This window comes from Pollicipes pollicipes, unplaced genomic scaffold (assembly GCF_011947565.3).
Source record: "Pollicipes pollicipes isolate AB1234 unplaced genomic scaffold, Ppol_2.1 Scaffold_4740;HRSCAF=5597_pilon_pilon_pilon, whole genome shotgun sequence".
Taxonomy (NCBI): domain Eukaryota; kingdom Metazoa; phylum Arthropoda; class Thecostraca; order Pollicipedomorpha; family Pollicipedidae; genus Pollicipes; species Pollicipes pollicipes.
In genome coordinates, this window is record NW_023596545.1 from 1,061,739 (window position 1) to 1,085,651 (window position 23,913).

A 23,913-nucleotide genomic window follows, 5' to 3' on the forward strand; every position below is an offset into this window, starting at 1 on the left:
CCTGTTCCTATACTTGGTCCTATTCGCGTTCCTGTTTCTCTTTCTGTTTCTGTTTCTGTTCCTGTTTCTGTCCCTGTCCCTGTTCTTGTTCATGTTCTTGATTTCCTGTTCGGTCGGTTCCGCCAATCGGTTTTCAGTTTGTGGTGTTACACTTGTTTTGCCATTTTTGCATGCCTTTAAAACAGGATTTCCCAGCTTATATCATGATAATGCTGGTCCAGAATAATGCTGAAAGTAACCAGAATGTCGATATCCGTTAACAGCCCACGCTCGACGATTATCCGATTCTTACGAGCCCCCTACCGCTTTGGATGTGCATGGCAGTGCGACACACCTTCCATGCCTGTCGACCGGGAGCGCCGTCGTCGTCGTCGCGAGGGTGGCAGTTTGGCAGGTAGTTTGGAGCGTGCCCCGCTGCGCGCGCAGACGTGCGCCGTCACTTGCCCAGCTGCCAGTGTCGGCCGTCCGCCTGCCGTTCGGTGCTGGGCCGCCCGCCTCAGTGGCGTGCTCCGCGAGCCGGCGCGGTCCGCGGGAGGCGCAGCCTGACCTTGTCATCTGCCGCAGGCTCGACGGGGAGACGTTCCCGGCCATCGCCTTCGTCAACACCTCAGTACGGGTGCTCGACTGTGAGGACGAGTTCGCCGGCTTCTTCCCCAAGTTCGACTCGGAGCTGTTCTTCCTGGTGCTGCTGCCGCCGTGAGTGGAGCGCCTGACCTGACCCGATCGTGACCTCGGGTCGACCGATCACGACCCCAGCGCGGTCCCTGTCCGCTGGGCCTCGCGCAGGCGGTCACAGTGCTCTCCTGAACGTCGTAGTTGTATCATCACGTTTAAGATGAGGTGTGTCGTGGTACCATCGATGCCGTAGGGAATATGTGGCCATTGCATATCGGTGTTGCTCCCTCAAAAGGTTTGCACTGTATCCGGTCGTTTAATAATTGCGGTGCTAGGCAGAGGTTGTGTGCCGTATGCTGTCAAACACTAGACAAACATGCGGATATGCGCGAACTTGATCAGACCCACTCGACCGACATTTTTCTCGCGCGAGTCTCTCGATGACGCTATGTCGGGCGCCGCGGTCTCCAGCGGCGCGGAGGAGGCCAGACGCCACGATCTGCTGACCGCATCCAGTCGGGCCGCCCAGTCGCTGACGAGCCCCGATAGCTTGGATCACGAGCCTACCCGATGTCGTCTGCCCTGCGGCCTCTGGCGCTGGTTCTGTGCTGCTCCCTGAGGCGAGGCCTCAAGTGGGGAGGGGAGGGTAGAATGAGCAGCGCATAATATTGCATGTATGTGCGCGTGCAACGCCTACCAACGGTGAGATATTTGCGTTTGTTGCGCGTGGGTCGTTGCAGCCAATGCACAGGCATTCCGTGTCAGCGTAGGTAAGATGTATTGTATTATCCGCTCTCGCTTAGGAGGGCCCCTTTAGATAGGGTAATATAACCGGTTGTGGGATTGCTGGAGATGTCAGGCGAAACTCCAAAATCAAATACCGCGCTGAACGTCGTGCATTTCCGTATGCTTGCCTTTTACATTTATCATGTTTTGTGACGTTTTATTCCGACATTGACCGCCTCCCCTCCCCCTGAAAGTATCCACAGCCTGATGATAATTACCTTTCCGTCGAGCGAAAGGCAGGACGTGCTGAAGCTCTCCTCCGACTGACGTGCGTCAGTTCGGTTTTCATTGCTCGTCAACGCTGCCTGATCATGCATGCCCAGCTGGAGGTCCAAATAGCCTGCGTCATGAACGCACGCGATAAACTTCAGTCTTCAACCCCCCAGTAATGAGTTGCCGCAACCTGTTTTGCACAGCCGGCCGTGACGTTGGGGCCGCTCCAAAGTTCGATGGCCCTGGCGAGTCGCCGGCATTACGCCGGCCACCTGCCGTTTGACGGCCGGGGCAGATGTGTTCGGGAAGTCCCTCCAGCTCAGATCCGGTCGGCAGAGCTGTCTCCGGTACGGCGCCGGGCGCGAGGCGGTTTCCTCGTTGAACTCCCGGTTGTCCTCCGTTGGGATGAGGCGGATTGGGCGCTGCTCCGCTGCTGGGAATGGTCAAATTTTGTTATCGGTACTGGCGAGACGTTTCCAGCACTGGGATTCGTGAAACTGTTCTCCCACTCGTTTTCGTCTACCTCAGAGAAAAAGTCACCAAATAAATTTATAAAATGATTGCAAGTAACAAACTGACACAATGCCAGTGGTAGCGACATCTGTGTCTGAAGCGGCGCCGGTGCTGGCTGCTGCTGACTCCGCCAGCCAAGCGGTTCAGCTGGGGGACGGCTCGGACTCACCTTTTCACCAGGTGGTGCGTTGGGATGCTCTGGACCATGCAAAACTATGACCCGGCCGCCGCTGCCGCACGTCCTCCCTCCTATCCACGTTCACGGCCCATCGGATACCCTCACACCTGGCGTCACGGGGAGTGTGCGGTATCCGTGAGACATGAGTCAGCCATACTGTCCCCCTGCCGCGAGCCCCGCCCGAGCACCAGCACGGCTCGGGGCGGTGTTACCAGGGCGGAGCCGGTCTCGGTATGACAGGTAGCCCAGGAGGGCCACGGTGCTACCATTTCTTGACTTTTAGCAATAACTCCAATAATGAAACAACTCCAATAACTCTAAAGCGGTGATTTTTCACTACACACCCAAAAGTGAAACCAGTTCTGCGACCCTGCATTTGCCATTGGCCGTCACCTAGTGACAGAATCAGTTGCGCGGCTAGCCGCCGATTCCAGGTGGGCTGGCCGCCGGCCCAGAACCGGCCAGCTTCCGCCAGCCTTGTCCGGGCAAACACGGAAACGTCTCTTATCGACAGGGGTGCGATATAGCTGTGGACTTCTGAAGACGCAAGCATTCCACCTGCTCATGTGAATGAACTTTGCTCCGAAGCTATCCGGCCCCAAATTCTTCTTCGACGTTTTTGCCCATCGTTTCACCGTTCATGTGCGCAGTTCGTATACACGGGGTTTTAAAGCGCATGGGCCAATGTAGTGAATTTCTTTAAACAAGCATTTGGGTACCGAATGAAGTGAAATTACACGTTCATTTGACAACTGCTGAATGCAGCCTATGCATTTTGCCTTATTTCGCGTCTGAATACCGACATAGCGCATCATCCACAGGCACCTGATGAAATGGCAGATGGGACTGACGCCACTGACGGCTTTTGTGTGCCCTCTTCTTCACCTGCCTTTTGGGAGCGGTCCGTTATATCTTGTCACCTAACGTTCTGTCGGCCCGGCGCGCCGCGGGAGTGTGCCATGCTTGGACTTCGAGGGCGACACCCCGACGGCGACCGTCACTGCGGCTGACCGAGTCTGCCGCGGCCGGGCCGCTCTCCAGTGAGAGCGGGGCTGTCGCCGGCCGGCGGCGCCGCTCAGATAGGCGGCGCTCGCCGCTGATAGACGGCGGACGGTACATCCGCACGTCGCCCACTGGCAGGAGACGGACGAGCAGACTGCCGCCTCGGCCGCAAACACTCGGCGAGAGTGGTCATAACGGCCGCCGATGTACCCCGCCGCCGCCCGGGACTGATCTCGAGCTGACCGGCCCCGTCTCCGGGGTGCCCAGCCGGTCGCCGTGACGGGCAGCCACCAGCTGAGCGGCCACCTGTCCCCGCCGGGGCGGCCTTGGTGCCGACCCGACCCGGAGGCCCGGCCGTGTGCCGTGCGGTCCGTGACCGTCAGCTGCCCGCCGCCGTTGCAGGATCGTGCTGGAGGCCTCCTACTCGCTGCACGACCGCACCTTCCTTGACAACCTCGGCACCGTCCTGCTCTTCGCCGTCGTGGTGCGTAACGCGGCAGTGCCGAAAGCACGCGCACGCACGCCTGCGCGCGCGCGCGCACGCACGCACGCACGCACGCACGCACGCACGCACGCACGCATACACGCACGCACGCACCACAGCACGCCATGCACGCACGCACATTCATACACGCACGCACGCACGCACGCACGCACGCACGCACACGCGTACACGCGCGCACACGCACTTGCTGGCATGCACGCAAACATGATCGCTACTGAACACGTAATATGCGCATAAGCACGCGAATGATCACGGTGTGCTTATGCATCTACCGCTCACGCAGCCCAAATAATGCACTAATCAAGGTTGCGCGAAAAGAAATGAATGAAGGCGCACAAGCCCGAACACACACCTGGGATTCGTACCCATTGCCATCATAGATCCGGGTGTTGCCTTCTTCACGCCTCATGGATGCATGCAATGGCGACATGTTGCCGCACCCATCATCCAAATTATAGCCACCGCGGGGTGTTGCACGTGACAGTGTTTCTCACGCGCCGTACGGTCGTCGACACGGCAGCGTCATGTTTCGCTTTCGCTGCGGCCGATTACAGACCCCCACCACGCGGGTCATGCCGCTACGTGTCCAGCCCCGCTGGCGGAGCCGTCTGCCAATCAGCGCGCGCTTGTGTATGTTTGTGTGTGTGTGTATGTGTGTGTTTGTGGATGTGGAGCGGGCACCTCCAGGACCGGCCTGCACGGCGGGTGCCTGCCGCGAGGGGCTCGCGTGAGGGCTCAGACGAGGCGGTGTGCGCGCAGGGCACGCTGTTCAACATGTTCATCATCGGCCCGGCGCTGTACGGCCTGGCCGTCTCCGGTGCCATGGGCTCGAGCATGCTGTACGGAGGCGATGCCGTCAACGCCACCGAAGGGGTCTACGACATCTCCAACGTCAGGTGAGACAGTCGACGGTGTACTTACCAGGAGGAGGAGGAGGGGAGCGGATATACTGAGGGACGATAGGGACTGATTGAACAGCGAATCTCCATGGCAGCTGGGCTTCGAGTGCCGCACCCAAAGCTGAATAATCAATTAAACATCCGGCCGAGCAGCCGTGAACGTTGTGCTTGATGTACGAAAGAACGGCTTCAGCTCCTCTTTTCTTCGGCATTTGTAGTTCAGGTATTTAACGCCGAGTTAAAGACGGCCTTCAGTGTGTGGTGGGGTCCTGACGAAACGACTTTATAGTGCAATCATTGGTTGCATTGACCGCTCGGCGTTTCAAGCTCTGTTTGTGATCACCGAGTCACCTGCTCCTGATCATGAGAACAGCTTGAAACGTCGAGTAGTGTCAATATAATTAAAGCTTGCATTTTAACATTGTTTAACGAGTCCCTCCTGGTATATGGAAGGTCAAGAACCTGACACAAGAACTCTTAAAGCCCTTATCAGGTAAAACTTATGCTTTCTTTCGCCGTCTTGAGGCGCGGTCTGGCGGACACACCAATGCCAGCTCACACGTTGTATCGGCGATGATCAGGCCGTTGTGGCCTGTTACGCCTCCTGCTGGCGGATGTGCCGTGTGATTCATTGGACCAGTGAACTGACCAGACGCGGATCAGGGGCGTCACGTGACATCAGGTTCGCACCTGACCGCTCCGTTGGTGCGTCGCCGTCGTTTAGTAGATTCCCGGCTTTGACAGTCACGGCAAACGGGTCCCGATCGGGGTTGGGGTTCGAGGCAGATCTGCCTCTTCGGCTGCGCAGTGACATTCACAACACTACAGATTGGAGACTGGCCGTATCTACAGGATATCATGTATTGCCTGACTCGCGCAATGCTGTTTAGACTTGCGGCTAAAATATAATTTCTCTGCTCTTGTGGTTTGCGCAACTGCTTCACCTTTTTGCGTGCATTTTCCAGTCGACCACGTACTTAACCGTGCTGCTTCAAGATGATTATATATAGTTCAGTACATTCCGTCGGATGACGCCTTTTCTCGGCGACCCAGTTCGGTGCAGACGCTGACACCAGGTCTCTGTGCCGCAGTTCGGTGCAGATGCTGACACCGTGTCTCTGTGCCGCAGTTTGGTGCAGATGCTGACCTTCTCGTCGCTGATCGTGGCGGTGGATCCTGTGGCCGTGCTGGCCATCTTCCAGGAGGTCGGCGTCAACAAGGACCTCTACTTCCTCGTGTTCGGGGAGAGTCTGCTAAACGGTCAGTGTTCGGGGAGAGTCTGCTGAACGGTCAGTGGTTGGGGAGAGTCTCCTGAACGGTCAGTCGTCGAGGAGAGTGCTGAACGGTCAGTGTTCGCGGGGACTTTGCTGAACGGTCAATGTTCGGGGAGAGTCTGCCGAACGGCCAATGTTCGGGGAGAGTCTCCTGAACGGCCAATCGTCGGGGAGAGTGCTGAACGGTCAGTGTTCGCGGGGACTTTGCTGAATGGTCAATGTTCGGGGAGAGTCTGCCGAACGGTCAGTGGCTGGGGAGAGTCTGCCGAACGGTCAATGTTCGGGGAGAGTCTCCTGAACGGTCAGTCGTCGGGGAGAGTCTGCTGAACGGTCAATGTTCGAGGAGAGTCTGCCGAACGGTCAATGTTCGGGGAGAGTCTCCTGAACGGTCAATCGTCAGGGAGAGTCTGCTGAACGGCCGGTGGTCGGGGAGAGTCCGCTGAACGGTCAATGTTCGGGGAGAGTCTTCCGACGGTCAACGTTCGGTGAGAGTCTGCTGAACGGTCAGTGGTCGGGGAGAGTCCGGCTGAACTGTCAGTGGTCGGGGAGAGTCTGCTGAACTGTCAGTGGTCGGGGAGAGTCCTGCTGAACTGTTCAGGTGGTCGGGGGAGAGGTCTGCTGAATCTGGCAGTGGTCCGGGGAGAGTCGGCTGGAACTGTCAGTGGTCGTCGGGGAGAGTCCTGCTGAACTGGCAGTGGTCGGGGAGATTCTGCTGAAACTGTCAGTGGTCGGGGAGAGTCTGCTGACTGTCAGTGGTCGGGGGACAGTCTGCTGAACTGTCAGTGTCGGGGAGAGTCTGCTGAACTGTCAGTGGTCGGGGAGAGTCTGCTGGACTGTCAGTGGTCGGGGAGAGTCCTGCTGAACTGTCAGTGGTCGGGGAGAGTCTGCTGAACTGTCAGTGGTCGGGGAGAGTCTGCTGAACTGTCAGTGGTCGGGGAGGGTGGATGTCGGCGCTCGTACCGCCGTCCTCTCGCCTCCTGCGGGGGGGGGGGGGGGGCTCTAGCCCGGCTTCTCGGCCGGTCAGTCCTGTATCCCCGTCCCGTGGTGCTGCGTATCGGCGAGTGACCGCTTTTGAAGCGTTTCCGATTACGATGATTTGATTTAGGTGTGGTTTGACGGGCAGTCCAGGAAACAAGCACGTGGCAAAGCGAAGATGGGGCGTAAGGGCCGAGTGGTTGGCGTCTTTGGCTACCACGCGAGGGCCTGGGTTCGCAACCTGGGTTCGAACCCCGACTGCGTCATGACCCCTGAGGGCTAATATTACCTCTGCAATCGCTGACACTTCTCAAAATGCTGTGCGACGATGTGCGTGGCTTTCCTTGAAAAAAAAAACAGGCGAATCCCCTGCCCTTAAAAAGCGAATAGCGATGTTGTAAAAACGGTGCATTATCTACAGGTAGCATTACTGGCGTCCGAAGACAAAAAGGCTAAGTGGTATCTTACCTAGTGACGCTCAGGCCTTTGTGGCTTTGGACGGCAGATTAGAATTATGGTAGGTTATTTCAATTATTTAGAACGTATTTATTGTGATGATTTTTTAGGATTTGTTTTATATTATTTATTTATTTATGTTACTATACGTCTTATCATTTTCAACTTCATTATTTTAAGATGGAGACGGTTTTTTGCTGACTGGATGTTAACTTGGCGAAGATTGCCTGTACCAGACATTACTGTGGCGCTGTTGGCAATGGACGCGGCTCTGGAGCCGCAGTGCTGTGCGTTGGCACGTGCAGGATAGTGTCGTGCAGGATGCTATTGCGAGCCGGTCCCGGGCCCATCCCCGGCTGCCAGACGCCTGCTATCTGCCGTGCCCCGTCGGATGGTGCTTTCTCCGGTCGGTGGCTTTCTGTGTGGCCGATCGGCCGACGTCCTCTGTATCGTTGGCGGCTGGGTCGCGTACAGGACGTCGCGACAGGGATTTGGTTGGGTCGGCTCGAGCATGACTCAAAATGTTGCGCTCAAAATGTTGGAGTGCGATCCAGGCGCGTGGAACATCGCATGCTTTCATCCTAGCTCTTTACGGGTCTGCCTCGATTTCTTAGTTGCGGGCATTTTTTTACGGATCATGCATCGTTACAGATCATGCACTTTTACGGATCATGCACTATGTTGCGTTTCGGGTCATGCACCGTTGCAGATAGTTACGTACTGCCACGCTCAGAGCGCCTGAGGTATTTATCATGGAGCACATGCTGTCCGCGATCCTCCTGATCAGCAGCGACCCTCGCGCTCCGACCGTGAAAGCCCATCCGTTGAGCAGCGTCAGTTTGGTCAGGCGTGTGGTCTGATGTTAGCCCAGGCATCCGTGTAGAGAGCGCTCGAATACCAGTCTTGCGTTTGTGACCGCCAGACCCCATGCAGAGAGCGCGGGGCTAACGAGCTGGTGTGCGACCGTTCCTTGCCGCAGACGCCGTCACGGTGGTTCTCTACAACGCCATGGTGGCCTTCACGGGCATGGAGGGCGAGGACATCGCCTACGACCAGATCCTGCTGGCCGTGGCCGCCTTCTTCTGCGTGTCGCTGGGCGGCCTGGCCATCGGCATCATCTTCGGCGTGCTCACGGCCGTCATCACCAAGTACACTCCCGACGTCAGGGGTGAGCGCCGCCCGACGGCCCGGCCTCGGCCCCACGGCCGACGCACGCGCTGGCTGGCGTCGGTCCCGCGGCCACGGATCAGTGGAGTGGAAACCGAGCCTGCGCTGGGGTTTCTGTCTGGCCGAGACGCACCCGCGTCGCTCTGCACGTTGCATGATGTCGGACGAAGCGCTTACGCTCAGCTGAGTGCTGGGAAGACATTTGCGTCATCGAAGAGAACAGCTTTAGCTGTTGGCGACCACCTAGGTATCAGGGGAATACAGGGGAGGTAAATGTGGCATGAAGTGCATGTGGCATGAAGTGCATGTGGCAATGTGGCTTTGTCCACGGCGCCGAACAAACGGCCTTAAACGTATGCCACTCCTGCCATGTTGTGTCGCGCGGCACGGATAACACTAATGCGGCGGGAACAAGACGATCCGATGGCGACGAGCTCTGTCGTGGCGCGCATCAGTGCCGCCTGCGAGGCCGCTGGGGTGTGCTCGTGTGCCGGTGGCGCCGCCTGACGCTCCGCCGCGCGCTGGCCGACAGTGGTGGAGCCGCTCTCGCTGCTGGCCATGGCGTACCTGGCCTACCTGTCAGCCGAGCTGGTCCACTTCTCCGGCATCATCGCCACCGTCGGCTGTGGAGTGGTGCAGGCGCACTACGCCATGAAGAACATCTCCAAAAACTCCTACATCACCATCAAGTACTTCGTTACCATGGCCAGGTGAGGCCGGTGGCTTCTCACACAAATAGTAACCTCACCCGAGTGTTTGTGGTTTCAATAAACCAAGGCGTCCTGCTTTCCTTCTACGTATCTCCGGGTGCTTGATATCCCAAGCGCTGTTACATGAGACTTGTTTTAAAAAAGCTGTGAATAATAGAAGAGTTTAAAAGTTACAAAATCACTGAGCCCGCCCAAAATCAACCCCACTGTCAGGAGGCAGACACTGATCGTGTGCGGCACCATCTTACTGTTGTTTCGCGGCGCCGCACCTCGTTCGTGACGTCACTGCGGAAACGTGGCCACCGGAGCGCGGAGGAGAGGAGGTTTAGTCGAGCTCAGCAACGGTCCCCGGCCTGCTGCCTGTGCGGCGGCCCGGCCTCGCCTGGTCTGAGCGCTGCTTCGACTCTCCGCCGGCAGCTCCACCAGCGACACCATCATCTTCATGTTCCTGGGGATGGTGCTGGTCAGCAAGGATCACCACTGGCACACTGGCTTCTCGCTGTGGACGCTGGTGCTGTGCCTGGTGGTGCGGTTCATCGGTAGGTCCGCCAGCAGCATGCAGCCAGCCGTCCAGCCACCGCTCGCCACCCTGCTGGCGGTCTGCGGCCCACCGAACGGCACCGTCATAGCCGGCTTCGACCCGCCCCTTCACCCGTGTGGACTTGTGGCCCAGTGAAAACTCACGAAATGGGCGTGGAGTATAGTACGGCTCGTCAATAGGGAACGGAGCGCGTGGGGTTAGGAGCATGCGACTCACTGGGCATTATCTCGGGCTGTGTTTGGTCCCGCCTGCGGTAGTGTTTCACACCAGGCAGACAACCTTCCGTTATGAAGCTGCCCTGGAAGCCGATGTCGACCGAGGCAATGAACGGCATGTCTGCAAATGAACCGACGAACTGAGCCCGACCTCATACGACGAGCTCAGCTTTCAGCTGTGGGGGACTTAAATCAGTTGGATGACAGGGACATCCCTGGTTTGGCATAGCAGATTAGGGATGTGCGACATATCGGAGCCAGGATTTCAGCTGTGAATGCATTTTCAGTCTTATCATTTACACCATCAATAGTAATATGCCTTCAGCTGTCAGCTTTGCATGACTGAATTCACACGTTGGTTACATCCAAATTTAGAGGATAATCAACGGCAGAATCAAACAAAAGCGCAAGCTAAAGCAAAAGTCCCGGATATTCGTTTTAAACAAGTCGCATCTTTGGGATCTCTCCCACACCATTGTTGGGGATAGTTAATGTTATGCTTCTGCGCATCCCGCAAGCCTGTAACTGACCCGGCCAGTCCAGTCCGCGGGGCCGCTGCGGCCCGCCCCGCGGCTGTCATTGAGCACTGCCGCCCACCCCTAGGTGTGTACTTGCTCAGCTGGCTGGCCAACTTCCGCCGGCTGAGGCGCATCGGTCGGAAGGAGCAGTTCATCATGGCGTACGGAGGCTTGCGGGGCGCCGTCGGCTTCTCGCTGGTGGTCATGCTGCGTGGCTCGGCCATCGACGAAACCACCGTCCGCATCTTCGTCACCACCACGCTCTTCATCGTCCTGTTCACCGTGTTCGTACAGGTGCGTGGAGCTGCTGCCGGGTGTCTCCTCGGGCCGCGCTCTCCTAGCTCGCGGCTTTGTGTTCTTTGTTGTGCTGACGAACTGCACCGGCTGCGACGAAGGCTGGTAAGCGCTGAGCCACAGTGACTGTATGCGACACGGGACGACCGTGAATTAGTGCTGGCTCGTCCAAAATGCCCGCAGTCAACAAGTCTCACTTGCATTCGACTTGTCTGTCACTGGTAGAGCGTTGTAGCTCAGATGCTTCCGGTGCTGAGATCGCGCCGCGCCTCCGGCCACTGGTAGAGCGTCGTAGCTCTGATGCTTCCGGTGCTGAGGTCGTGCCGCGCCTCCGCAGGGCTCGACCATCAAGCTGCTGGTGGGCCTGTTCAACATCAAGCTGGAGGAGACTGAGGACCCGACGTTGACCGAGGAGATCGCCGCCACCACCGTCGACCACATCACGGCCGGCGTCGAAGAGATCATCGGCTACCGCGGCTCCAACTTCTTCAAGGTGCGCTGCGCCGCCGGCCGGCAGTGGCCCGCATGGCAGGAGGCCCGCCTCCTGTCATGCGGACGGGCCCCAGACGCCCCCAGTGCCCTGGGCGTCCCCTGCCAGGACGCTCTGGGGACGTCCTGCGGTCGGGTGCCGAGCGTGGTTCATCCGTGCGGGACCGTCGCCGAATTGTTCTGGTGGTCGGATGACGTGTTTGACTTCCCTGAGCTACTCAGCAATGCATGGACGTCCGTGTTGGCTCGCACGGCTCGTGGGGTCTTTGCGGTCGCTCTCCCCCCCCCCCCCCCTCCCTCCCCCGAGACGCATCCGCGGGCGTCGTCACAGGCGGGCCTCTGGCCGCCACCCGTCCCGCCACCTCGCCGGCGCAGATCTGTTGCTTGACCTCCCCTTACGACCTCCCCGTTTGCGGGCGCCTCACTTGGCGAGCGGCCGCCACCGGCCGCTGACCTGGCCTGTCACCTCTGAACCTCTGACCTGGCGCTGACCAGCCGGTGACCTCTGGCCGAGCGCTGACCCGGCCTCTGACCTCTGACCAAGTGTCACCCGCCGTCACCAGGAACGGCTGGAGTGGTTCGACGAGAAGTACCTGAAGCCGCTGCTCATCAGCGACTCGCTCGACTCATCACTGGCGCGGCTCTACGACAAGCTGGTGCTAGACGAACACTTCGCCAACCTGTACGGCCCGGCCGCCGCCGTCGAGACGGAGAAGGGCGGCATGGCGGACATCGTGCAGCACGAGGTGCGTGGGCGTCGCTCCCGGCGGGGAGTGAAGAGCAGCAGAGCAGCCCCCGCCGGCGTCGGGCGACGACGTGTCGGACGCCGTCGCCGGGCGCGCTCAAGCAAACCGGTCAATAGGGTTTGTGGACGCTACTGGTGCGCGCGGTTAGGAGGGCTGTTCTTGCTCTGTGACCTCAGCGATGAGGGGTGCTTACGGCGGACGGCGGTGGGGCCGACGACCGCCAGTGTACTGCAGCTGGTCCACACCGTCAGCCCCCTGGTCACACCGTCAGCTCCCTGTTCACACCGTCAGCCCCCTATTCATACGTCAGCAGCTGTCGACACCGTCAGCAGCAGTTCACACCGTCAGCCCCCTGTCCTCACCAACAGCATCTGTTCCCACCGTCAACCCCCTGTCCACACCATCAGCCGCCGTTCACACCGTCAGCTCCCTGTCTGTTCCGTCAGCCCCCTGTTCATGCGTCAGCCGTCTGCTGACACTTTTGTTGACACCGTCAGCCGCCTGTCCACACCGCCAATCCCTGTTCCCACCGCCAGCACCTGTTCACAATGTCAGTGCCCTGTCCACATCTTGGGCCCCCTGTTCACACCGTCAGCTACCGCTCACGCCAGTCCCCGTGTGGCCCATTCACGCCGCGTGACGTGTGGACAGGCGGACTTCTTCCTGCCGGAGGAGGATCTGCTGCACCTGAAGCGGCGCTCCAAGGTGCTGCGCGAGTCGATGCGACGGGACTCGCTGCGAGGCTTCCCGCACCCGCTCAGCAGGGTCGGCTCACTGCGCGACCGGTTCACGCGGCGCTTCTCATCCACGTCAGTCACGCCGCGTACCGCGTAAGTGTCGTGCCATGTGGCCCAAATGCGTCTGGCGCGAGGCGGTCCGCATGACTTTGCCGCGTCCCCGTGAGTGTCACGCCATGCGACCCACACGGGTGTTACGCCATGTGCCCCCACCTGGGTGTTACGCCACGCGACCCCAGTGGGTGTCGCGTCAACTGGCTCTTGCGTCACAGGATACAGTCCTCTGTTGCAGAAAAGTGTCCACCCCATGTGGGACGCCACACAGCGGTGCTAGCGTCGCCGTGTTTCCCTGAATGCCTGTGTTTTCCTCGCCGTCGTGCCGTGCTCCGCCGCGGCTGTGTGCCCGCAACTCGTCCGCATGGCAGCCGGAGTTGGTCAGCTGCGCTGCTCCGTTGCTCGTACAACGACACGGTGCCATGACCCCGATGGCAGGCTGCCGACAATCGAGCTGCTGTGCGAGCAGCCCGCCTTGTCGCCAGTCGGACTCTGGATGGCCGCCTACGCTCGGGAGGCGGCCCATTGTCGGGCTGTGTTGCCTCTGCCAGGGCCGTGTGCCTGGCTGGGCGGTGTGCGTGGGCCGCTGCCGTCGGAGCCGTCTGACGGCGCCGGCACCGGCTCCTCCGCCAGGGACTCGGAGGGCGGCACCGCGCTCGGCTCCATCACCGAGCCCACCTCGCCCACCACGCCCTCCTTCAACCCCGAGGACAACTACCGGACATACCCGCACGACGGCGCGATGCTGCGCAAGGCCTTCAGGAACATCCCCTACAACAAGGTGCGGCCGGCCGCACCGCTGCTGGGAGTGGCAGTAGTAGGGGGGGGGGAAGACGCGGGGGAGCGGGGCGGGCGCCGGTGGGGAACGTCGCTGGAAGTGTTGCAGTCACGGCGCCGGGACGGGTCCCGCCAGGTGCGGGGTTTTGTCGTGCGGCTGGGCCTGGCGGGGGCTGCTAAGGGGTGCCAGCGGAGATGGCGGGCGTGGAGATGCTGACCCTAACAACAGGACCCGTGTGCTTTGCTGCAGAGGCGGATGAAGGTAAACGGAAGGGCGCCGCGCCCTGGGAAACACACGGTCAGGACACGGCGGCGAGTGCACGGCAGCGTTCAATGTCATGTGATACATCTGGCTTTCTGTGGTCGTTGCACAGTTCGGGCTACTCCTCGAGGCTGCAGCCACCTTTGCTTGTTCTTGCGGGTCCAGGTGCACCTCGTACCGTCTGCGGACCATGCGGCTGGAGGCCCGCCTGCGTGCCGGTTGGCTGGTGCAGGCGAACGTGTTCCACTCAACTCAACATTTGCTTTACTGGGCATACGAGGACGTCGTCGCCCCGACAAAAATGCATGTACCGATCGGAGTTGTCGTCTTTGGAGCGCGTACCACACTGGGTGTTGGGATTTTGTACATTCTCTATTCATAACTCTTCCTGATAATGTGTTTACATCTCCTGTGCATCATGGCCTGTGCTCCTGAATACCTCCCTGAAGAAGATCGGCAGAAGTTTGTATGATGCCTGCGGATCTGGAGGGGTCCAGAGAACTTTTCTTTATGGAATGTGAATAGTATCGATTTCGTCGCAAAAGGTGGAGAAAGCATCATCCCGCCATGATGGCAGACGTTCTCTCATTTTTGGGGATGAGTCTGGTGAAGCTAAACCCTGTGGACGCAAAGTTCTTGCGTCACGCATGCTTTCAATATTTTCGCGGAACAAAATTATATCGAGCGGTAGCGATGCTTCGTGGTGTCATGCAAGATCTGTGGTGTCTCATTCTCTCCTTCCGACCGAGAACGCAAGAGCTGGCCATTCTACACCTCGCGCCTGCTCCGCTTGGCTGTCTCAGTCGATAGGGCGGCGCGGCTGCTCCTGTTGTGCCTTCCCATAGCCTCGAGCCGCAGCCTCCTCTGCTGTCAGCACGTGCCGCCAGCACTCTCGTCCAGTGCCGTCTCTAGACGCAGCGTGGTGCCAGCGAAAATGTATTTCTTGATGTGTATTAATGAGTGCTTCGGGCTTGTTTGTACGGATGGAGTGATTTTTTGGACCGTTGCCGTCGCCGGTGGCGCCATTACCCACGGAACGTTTCGGCTGGTCACCTCTCAGGCCGTCTTCATGTGTGAAGTGCCGTCAGTCTTGTTCAGGACCGTGAGACGTACAGCGTATAGTCATGCATGTATAGCGGCCTGGAAAGCATGCGACGACTCCGAGATTTGAACCCACGACCTTGTGGTGAGGCACAGAGACTAGCCAGTACAGTATCAAGTTGGACCACTTCTCATCGAGTGGTCTGCAATTCATCCGTAAGTACTAAAGCGGTGACAGTCTCGGTCTTCGAATCACGAGGTCGTGGGTTCAGAGCTCGAGGGCGCCGAGTGCCTTCGAGGGTGTGATACATACATGGCCATACATCGAACACCCCCTGGCTGTATCAGAACCTACGAACCCAGAGCGACAGGTGCATATGTATCATCCGAAACGTTATCTGAGGAATAGCGCCAGTGACAAGGACAACAGTGCCAACGATTATTCCATCGGGTGTATTTTCCCGTGGCGGCCGGTCGCGATGTCCGCGACGTCGAAGTCGTGTGTCGGCCGCTCCAGCCGCCGCGAGCTGGCCGCCCCACCCCGTAACGACTCGCACCGACGCCGCCGCGGTGCGCTCCTCTGACCCCGCCCCCTCCCCATGCCCCGCCCGCAGCTGCACTTCCGCTACAACCCGAACCTGATCGACGAGGAGGACCAGGAGATGGAGACGCACCTGCGGCGGCGCCGCGCCAACGCGCAACGCTTCAGCCAGCTGGCACAGGTGGTGGCCGCCAAGCAGGCGGACCAGAGCAAGGACCGCGAGCTGCGACGCACCGTCTCAGGTAGATCGTGGTGCCGTCCGCCGGCGGCGACGCCGGTCCGGCCCCGCTCGTTCAGCGTGTGCGCCGGCCGGCGGCGCCGCAGCGGCGCCGCGCGCCACGCCCGGCTCGCCTGGCCCGCCACCATGCCCGTCATCTTTTCCAGCACGAACATCTCCAGCGGGGACGGCGATGCGCCGGCCGACGCCGGCTCGGCCGCCGCCGCCACCGCGCCGGAGATGCCGCCTGCTTTCAGTGTGATGGTGGCCCCGGCCGATGGTGGCCCGCCGGCGGCGGCCGACCAGGCCCCAGCCGCCGCCGAGCCGGCCGCGCCGCCGCCGTCCGTGCCGCCGCCATCCGTGCCGCCGCCGTCCGTGCCGCCGCCGTCCGGGCCGCCCCCGCCCGCCTACGACTCACCCGGCGTCGGGTTCCTGCGGCGCGGTGTGCCGCCGCGGCGGCCGCCGCCGCCGGCGCACCAGGCGCTCCACCGCCGCCTGTCTGGGCCGGCGCCGGCGCCGCCGCGCCGGCCGCTGCTGCCGGCGCAGCGCAGCCTCGACCTGGACGCGGTGCCGGAGCGCAACGGCGTCAGCTCGGTGCACTCAACCAGCCGCTCGTCCGTGTGCTCGTCGGCGCGTTCGTCGCAGCGCTCGCTGGCGCGCGGCCGTCGCCCGCTGGACGGCTCGCGGCGGGCGCTCTGCCGGCCGTGCGCCGTCCGGCTGCTGGGCGTGGTGGTGGAGCGGCCCGTGCCGCGCCAGCTGTGTCGCTATTGCCTGGGGCGGCGCGCCAGCGGCTGGCTGACCGGCCTGCCGCCGCAGCAGCCGGAGCAGCAGCCGGAGCAGGAGCAGCTGCCGCGGCAGGCGGAGCAGGAGTCGCAGGTGCCGCAGCAGGAGCTGCAGCACCACTCGCCGCCGTCGTCAGCACCGCAATTGTCATCGCCATCGCTACAAGAGGAGCAGCAGTGACGGCAGTGATCTGTCCTATCCTAGGAGCGACGTTGGCCGTGTCTCATTGCCCCTTCGTCCGTGTTGTTTTCTTTCCCGTGCGATGCGTGGGCTCTGGTGCGTGGTAAGCTAGCGGGTGTTGGGTTCTGCTATAATTATTTCTCCGTTCTGGGGCTTAGTTTTTAGTTCTGGACGAGGGGTTTAGGTTTGGTGCCACAGCGCTGTCTGTGTGTGCTGTGTTGTATTCATTTTCAAGACCGACACTTAAGAGGCTATTCAAATGCATTATTATCGTATAGTCGGCGAGCTGGCCTGTAGAAATGTGTTTCCGGTGTTTTTTTATATTATTTACATGCTATCTCTTGAACGGGCTTAAACTAGAGCCTACTCAAATGTGTGCTATTAAGTACGTTTTGCTGTAAACTGTAGAGGCTATCAACATACTCTAAACCAACATGGATTATGATCGATGTATTTTCGAGGCTTATTGCGTGCAATCTTCTGGATTGCGCGTGATATCATTTGTGAGGCTTATTGCGTACAATCACGTGATGGTATTTACATGATGTGATCTTTATAGATAGCGTGTGATCGTCCCATTTCACGTTTTGTGGTCACAGCCGGTTTTTGGGTTGTTTCGTGGAATATTTTGATTTTTTGGGATGGTTCATGGCTAGGCATGGTAGTGCATTTTGTTTCCTTAAACTTAGATGGTGCCTGGATACTGCTTGTGATTTTCAGATGATTCTTACTGTGTTTAAGGTGTAGCTATGTGTGAGGCACAGTGAGGCTACATAAGCTCTGCATAGTTTGTTGTAATCAGCTTGTAGCATATATAATAGTGTCGCGCTTTTAGGTAGGCTCGTGTGTGTATACATTAGCATTAGTTGTCTGAGTCAGAAATGGACACTTCCATGAAAACCCCTCTTTTGAGGGTCCCCGTCCACGGCCTTAGGTCTTCACGCCCCGGTATGCAGAGAAAGCGTGTGCTGATGGTCTGACTCGTGCTGTGCCAAGGGACGCCTACCGTGGTGACCTGACCGTCCAGTGTGTCGCGCTCCGCCGGCGACGCCCGCCCCACCTGGTGGCGGTGCCGCCGGCGGCCGGCAGGCGGCGCTGGTGCCGCTGCCGGCCGCCGGCGCCGCGGCCGCTGTGCGGTGCGCTGCGCCGTCGCTATGGCTGATCCCCAGGCCGGGGGGATGTGGCGCGGTCCAGCGTAACACGCCGTGGCTGTTCAGCGAGTGTGTCCAGGGAGCGGCGCGTCTGCGGTCGGGGCTGAATGCTGCCTGCTCGCCTCCCGAACAGCTGCCTGCGAGCGATAAAGCAGAGTGATAAACTGCATGTTCGCACGCGTGCGTAAAGCTCTCCCGGCTCCGCCTGTGCCCGTCTGCGCGGGACCGCTCTCCTGGAGGGCGCACCGGACCGCTCAGATTTTGTCCTGCTCCTTCGCATCACAGCTGGGCTCTGCCCCGCGGCATTCCTCCAGAAGCTTGCTCGCGTTTTGATGACGCCGTTTGTCGTGCAACGGTGGAACCGTTTGATATGTTGGTTTACGTCTTCCTCGTTTTCGCCTCCAAGGGGGTGCAATTCGTTTGGTATAGCAAGTCCGTTGCCCACCACCCCCAGCAGTCATGTGGGATAAAGCTCTTCCCCTCATATCCAAGTATCACGTGTCCATGTACTCGGATGGGATCACTTCCCTGACGCTTCCCTCCGTCTAGCCATCCCAGCCCTCAGCAAGCCAACTGGTGCCATTTTGCGACTGTTGGCACCCGTAAGACTGCATTTTGCCGCCCGATACCTTCGCTTTCAGAACCGCAGCCTTCAACTGTCCCACAATGCGTTTGAGTGCTATGAGACAACAGCGTTGACGCGCGCCAGAAAGCGGCGACCTTTGTCCCTTGTCCCTCTCTCTCTCTCTCTCTCTCTCTCTCTCTCTCTCTCTCTCTCTCTCTCTCTCTCTCTCTCTCTCTCTCTCTCTCTCTCTCTCTCTCTCTTCTCTCTCTCTCTCTCTCTCTCTCTCTCTCTCTCTCTCTCTCTCTCTCTCTCTCTCTCTCTCTCTCTCTCTCTCTCTCTCTCTCTCTCTCTCTCTCTCTCTCTTCTCTCTCTCTCTCTCTCTCTCTCTCTCTCTCTCTCTCTCTCTCTCTCTCTCTCTCTCTCTCTCTCTCTCTCTCTCTCTCTCTCTCTCTCTCTCTCCTCTTCTCTCTCTCTCTCTCTCTCTCTCTCTCTCTCTCTCTCTCTCTCTCTCTCTCTCTCTCTCTCTCTCTCTCTCTCTCTCTCTCTCTCTCTCTCTCTCGCTCTCGCTCTCGCTCTCGCTCTCGCTCTCGCTCTCGCTCTCGCTCTCGCTCTCGCTCTCGCTCTCGCTCTCGCTCTCGCTCTCGCTCTCGCTCTCGCTCTCGCTCTCGCTCTCGCTCTCGCTCTCGCTCTCGCTCTCGCTCTCGCTCTCGCTCTCGCTCTCGCTCTCGCTCTCGCTCGCTCTCTCGCTCTCTCGCTCTCTCGCTCTCTCGCTCTCTCGCTCTCTCGCTCTCTCGCTCTCTCGCTCTCTCGCTCTCTCGCTCTCTCGCTCTCTCGCTCTCTCGCTCTCTCGCTCTCTCGCTCTCTCGCTCTCTCGCTCTCTCGCTCTCTCGCTCTCTCGCTCTCTCGCTCTCTCGCTCTCTCGCTCTCTCGCTCTCTCGCTCTCTCGCTCTCTCGCTCTCTCGCTCTCTCGCTCTCTCGCTCTCTCGCTCTCTCGCTCTCTCTCTCTCTCTCTCTCTCTCTCTCTCTCTCTCTCTCTCTCCCTCTCTTTTCCCCTCTCTCTCTCCCTCTCTTTTCCCCTCTCTCTCTCTCCCTCTCTCTCTTCCCCCCCCTCTCTCTCTCTCCCTGGCACGCGCGCGCTCTCTCTCTCCCTCTTTCTCTGAGCGATGGTTTGGTTGATGCCTCGCCGTCTGCTGGTGGTCCGCTCGCCTGCCCCCCAGCGTGCCGTGCCGTGCCGTTGTGTTCCCTGCCGCGGCGGTCCGCGGCGCCGCCTGACCGTCCGGCCCGCCGGTAGTGCACGCGCCACGGCGTCTCTCGGGCCGCGAGCGGTGTGCGCCGGGCCTCGCTCTTCCGTCTGCATTCGCTCGACCCGGCAGCCGCGGGCGGGCGTCAGCCGTCACCACCGCCGCCGCCGCCGCCGCCTCCGCCACCGCCTCCGCCGCCACCCCGGCCGCCGCCGCCGCCTCCAGACTTCCCGCAGGGTGGGACCGCGCCGCCAGTGCCGCCTCCGGACGTCCCGCAGGGTGGGACTGCGCCGTCAACGGGAGTGACGCCGTGCACCGCACCGCCGGCGGCGACAGTGGCCGACTGCCGGGCCCCGTGGCCGCCCCGCACGCCTCATCACCGCCTTCTTGGTGGCGGGTGCCTGCGCCTGGGGTGGTGTCGGGCCCTGGACCGCGTGTGTGACGTCCGCTGGCACTGGCCGCCGACCGATGGACGCTGCCCGCTGTCGGTTGGTCGAGGCTGGATCATTAACGAGGCTGACGGCGAGGAGACCCTCGCTCCGGTGCCGGCGGCGCATGCGCTCCGAGCTGTGCCGTTCAGGAGACACGCTGCGGCCGTCGGACTGTTTCAGGGCCGCAGTCGGCCTGCCTCGTAAGCTAATGCGGGCTTGGCTGTTGAAATCCTATCATTGCCACGCTTGATTTTGGTGCTAGTCTCCTGGATCGTGTGTCGGGTTTTGACGAAGCTTTAAGACGGAATAAGCTTCGATGGAGACTTGATCGAAGGACATGCTTGACATTGCAATCACCACTAAGTGTTGACGAATATCTAGCTCGAAGAGCGTCTCCAGTGTGCAATTTTTACGATGAGGCTAAAGTGAGGTAATTGAAATTCTGACCCAACTATTCCAGTATGTTATAAAAGTTCTTCAGCGCGACGCTGTTACGGAATGAAGCGGAGCGTGGGAAGGGGATCGGGTAACTCTGAGTTTTGAGCGTCATCCTTCGGCCCAGTGTCAGTGGTCCTTTCGCATGACATCCCCCTTCCCCGGCTGTGTTCGGCACTCCGCTTGGTGGTGGTGGGAGGTGTGGCGTGCATGTGTAATGCACAACGTGGTGGGATGACTAGGACCTTTTTCTGCTTCCGTCATACAGGCACAGGATTTGGGAATTGTTCATGGGTGGGCCGATGAAGCGAACATGGTGCATCCGGTTGATCCGTCGCACGAAATGCGGGCGACGATCTTGCCTCAAATAAGCGGCGACCAAAAGGTCATCCAACTGTGCCATCCCTCTGCCGATACGTGAAAGCCTGTTTTCTTTTACCCCATATTCCGAATGATACCAGCATCTGACCTTTGGTTATCACCGTTCCTTACACAGCTCTGTTAACCACGTTTGCCTCGTCCGAAGCGTGAACTGATCGCAAGTGTTCCAAATTACAGGCACGTGCTGTCATGTCCACCCTGTTTAACATTTCAGCATGCACTATCTCCAGCGCTGTGTTGTGACCGTTTTCAGCACTTCACGCTACGATGTGCCATGTCTAACCACGAGACATGAGTGTGTTCGCACCTCGTGTGGCCGCACGTGTACATACGCTCACATGAGGGGTGTCGGTCGGTGGTGGTCGGGTTCTGTCGTGGCGTCGGTCAGCCGCCGCCGTTCGCTCGGCTGCACTGGCTGGACCAAGGGCGGCGCCATGGTGTTCCGGCTCTTAGCGCGCTTCGAGATATATTCCTTTGGCGTGACTTACGTCTGTCATCGATGTGACGCCTGGAATGCAACATATTAATCGTGAAAACAGATCTTTGGGCGCTCGGCCGGCGAGCCGGAACACAGTGGCGCCGCCCTGGTGCTGTAGCGTCATATTGCACGTGATGACTGACGTTGTATTCCAGGAACTACTGACCTTGTGTATATGCGCCGCTGTCTGTAGCTGTTGACAAGGAACGAACGGGTTGCTGTAACGTGCAGGGTGTAGTGGCAGAAACTACTCACTGTGTAGAGACGCCGTAACCGCTCTCAGCAGTCCATGTGTCGAGCGCTGACGCATTCGCCAGCGACGTTTGAAGCCCGGCCAGTCAGCTTAAGGCTACCTGCCCCCCCCCCCCCCTCGTCTCAGCCGTTTGAACACCGGCCGTCCAATCTGTGCTCTGCGCTGAGCCCTGGCCGGGCCGGCGCCGCCGGCGACTGCGACGGCCGGGCCCACAGACCACTAACCGGGCGGTGCGGCCGGCTGTGCCTCCCAGGCGGCGGGCGCGAGGCGCATCTGCACATGCCGGGCGTGGCCGACCTGGTGATGGCGCAGCGGCGGCGCGCGCTCGAGCGCCAGCGCCAGCGCTACGTGTCGGCGCCGTCGTCAGGCTCGCCGGCGCTGGGGGCCGACGAGGCGGCACTGGGCCCCATCTCGGAGGAGTCGCTGAGAACCGAGGATCGCGAGCTGCTGCCGCGCCTGGCGCCGCAGCCGCAGCCGCGCGCTCGGCCCCGCTCCTCCGGCGCCGACGACAACAACGAGGAAAGCCGGGTGTAGGGTCGCGCCGCCGCCGCCGACCCCGCGGCGCCGCGTGTCGCTGCCGACGGCGTGTGGCGGCCGTCCCGTCTCTCCCGACACGCCATCCGACGCGCTCCGGTCTGGACGTGCGGTGTGGGTAAGAGGGTGGCACGCTCAGTACCGCAACGGCAGGAAGAGGTGCGCGGTCGCTGGTCAGAGCAGACGGAGGACGGGAAGCGTAGGAGGTCGGCCGACCACGTGCCCCTGGCTGGGTTACCAGTCGGAGGGGATGTCTCTGGAGGTTCGGTCGGACACGACCCGATCGCTAGTTCTGTGATGACACGTTCTGGGACTGCTTACGGAAGGTCCTCGGCTTCACTTTTATTACTCTCCAACCTGCGCATTGAATGGCTGATTTTGTGTGCACTCTGCCTGGTCCGGTTTTGGAGGTGATCCTGGTTTTCGCACGCTTGTATTCTCGCCTATTGATGAACGTCGTCCAGGATGTGTTCTTTGGGATCCCATGCTGCTGATTTCGCGCGACATAATTCGTTTCTTTGGCACATGACCTCGACTTCCGTCGTGTCCCTGCCTGCCACTCATACCGCCCGCTGTTCAGTACGCCCTGTCATGATCGAGCTTGGCCACGATCCCCCGCTGCGCCCGACCTCCTCGCGGTCGCCTGAAGCACCTATCACTCCGTCCCGGCGGGGGTGCCGCGGTGCCTTGTGCTGCCCGTGCGCCGCCCGCGTCGGCCAGGGCTGCTTACCAGGTCCCGACGGCCGCGGCGGCGTGCGTGCGGGACGCACGGGGCTCACCGCTATGCCCGAGGCGGCGGGCCGCGGCGCCAAGCACCGGCCGGTCCGGCCGCTGCGCCCGGGACAACCAACGGCGCCTGGTCGCCGCGCCCGCGACTTTGGGCCGTCGGTCTGGGGCTGCGCAGCGGCTGCCTCCGTTTATTCACGTCGTCCTCTGGCGGTGCACCATGGCTGCATCTCCTCCGTGGCTGGCGATGCTCTCAACAATGTACTTTTGTTACGATTTAGCTGTTAGTGGCGGACTCTGTCGGCTGAGCACGGGTCGGGTGTTGCCGTTGCCCCACGGGCCGTTGCCGTTGCCCCTCGGCTCGGGTCGTCCCGTGTTGCCGTCTGGTGGCCGGCCGCGCAGGATCGCCATTTTGTACCATCTGTTGATGCGCCGCTCACAAGGCACAAGTCGCTCGTGTGCCACAAGCGTCGCGTGTGCGTGACGTCACGTGCGGCACGTGACGACGAGTCCGACTGTCGGCTGATGTGTAGGCTCGGCGGCCGAGGCGGCGGTGTAGCGGTCTCCGCCGGTTTGTTGGTGTCTTTGTACTGGTGTTACCGTGGTGTGCGCGCGATACAGTCTTGCTTGCCACTGACCGAGGGCATTTGCATTTGGTGCGTTGTGTGCTCCGTCTTGTTATCGTGTGCTGCGTGTGCGTGCTGCAGCCTTTCTTCCGAGTGGGCTGATTGGATGGGTGCTTGTTGCGACGGCAGGCGAGAAAAGTGCAACCCGATAAAAATATAGCACATGCAAATATACCATGGTGTAATCAGAATTGTCCGCTTCTAACGGATGAAGACGGTTTCTGGGCAGGCTCTGCTGTCCTTCGGATGACTCGGAGAAAGTCGGCAGAAAGTGTTGAGTGCAGGGTAGGTGGAGCCACACGGGCGCCGACTGTGTACGGCTGGGCGCCGCCGGGAGCCGCTCCCCAGGCAGCCGCCTTCCTGCTGACGTGGTGACGTTGGAGGGGTGCGGTCGGAACCGCCGC

At 60.2% G+C, this 23,913-nt stretch overlaps 1 protein-coding gene across 1 annotated transcript in view; it reads left to right on the forward strand.

Annotated features, from left to right (window-relative positions):
- LOC119098581 (Na(+)/H(+) exchanger beta) overlaps positions 1-22,931 on the forward strand; it is a gene marked incomplete at its 5' end in the record, with an annotated part of 33,337 nt that extends 10,406 nt beyond the window's left edge. Inside the window, 14 exons of the mRNA XM_037221547.1 lie at positions 565-696; positions 3,710-3,791; positions 4,572-4,708; positions 5,841-5,971; positions 8,396-8,584; positions 9,116-9,293; positions 9,711-9,832; positions 10,653-10,861; positions 11,199-11,354; positions 11,914-12,096; positions 12,748-12,926; positions 13,521-13,668; positions 15,582-15,750; positions 21,877-22,931. Of these exons, the coding sequence (XP_037077442.1) occupies positions 565-696; positions 3,710-3,791; positions 4,572-4,708; positions 5,841-5,971; positions 8,396-8,584; positions 9,116-9,293; positions 9,711-9,832; positions 10,653-10,861; positions 11,199-11,354; positions 11,914-12,096; positions 12,748-12,926; positions 13,521-13,668; positions 15,582-15,750; positions 21,877-22,157 (2,296 nt within the window). The remainder of the gene's footprint in view (positions 1-564; positions 697-3,709; positions 3,792-4,571; positions 4,709-5,840; positions 5,972-8,395; positions 8,585-9,115; positions 9,294-9,710; positions 9,833-10,652; positions 10,862-11,198; positions 11,355-11,913; positions 12,097-12,747; positions 12,927-13,520; positions 13,669-15,581; positions 15,751-21,876) is intronic.
- Positions 22,932-23,913: the final 982 nt, after the last annotated feature.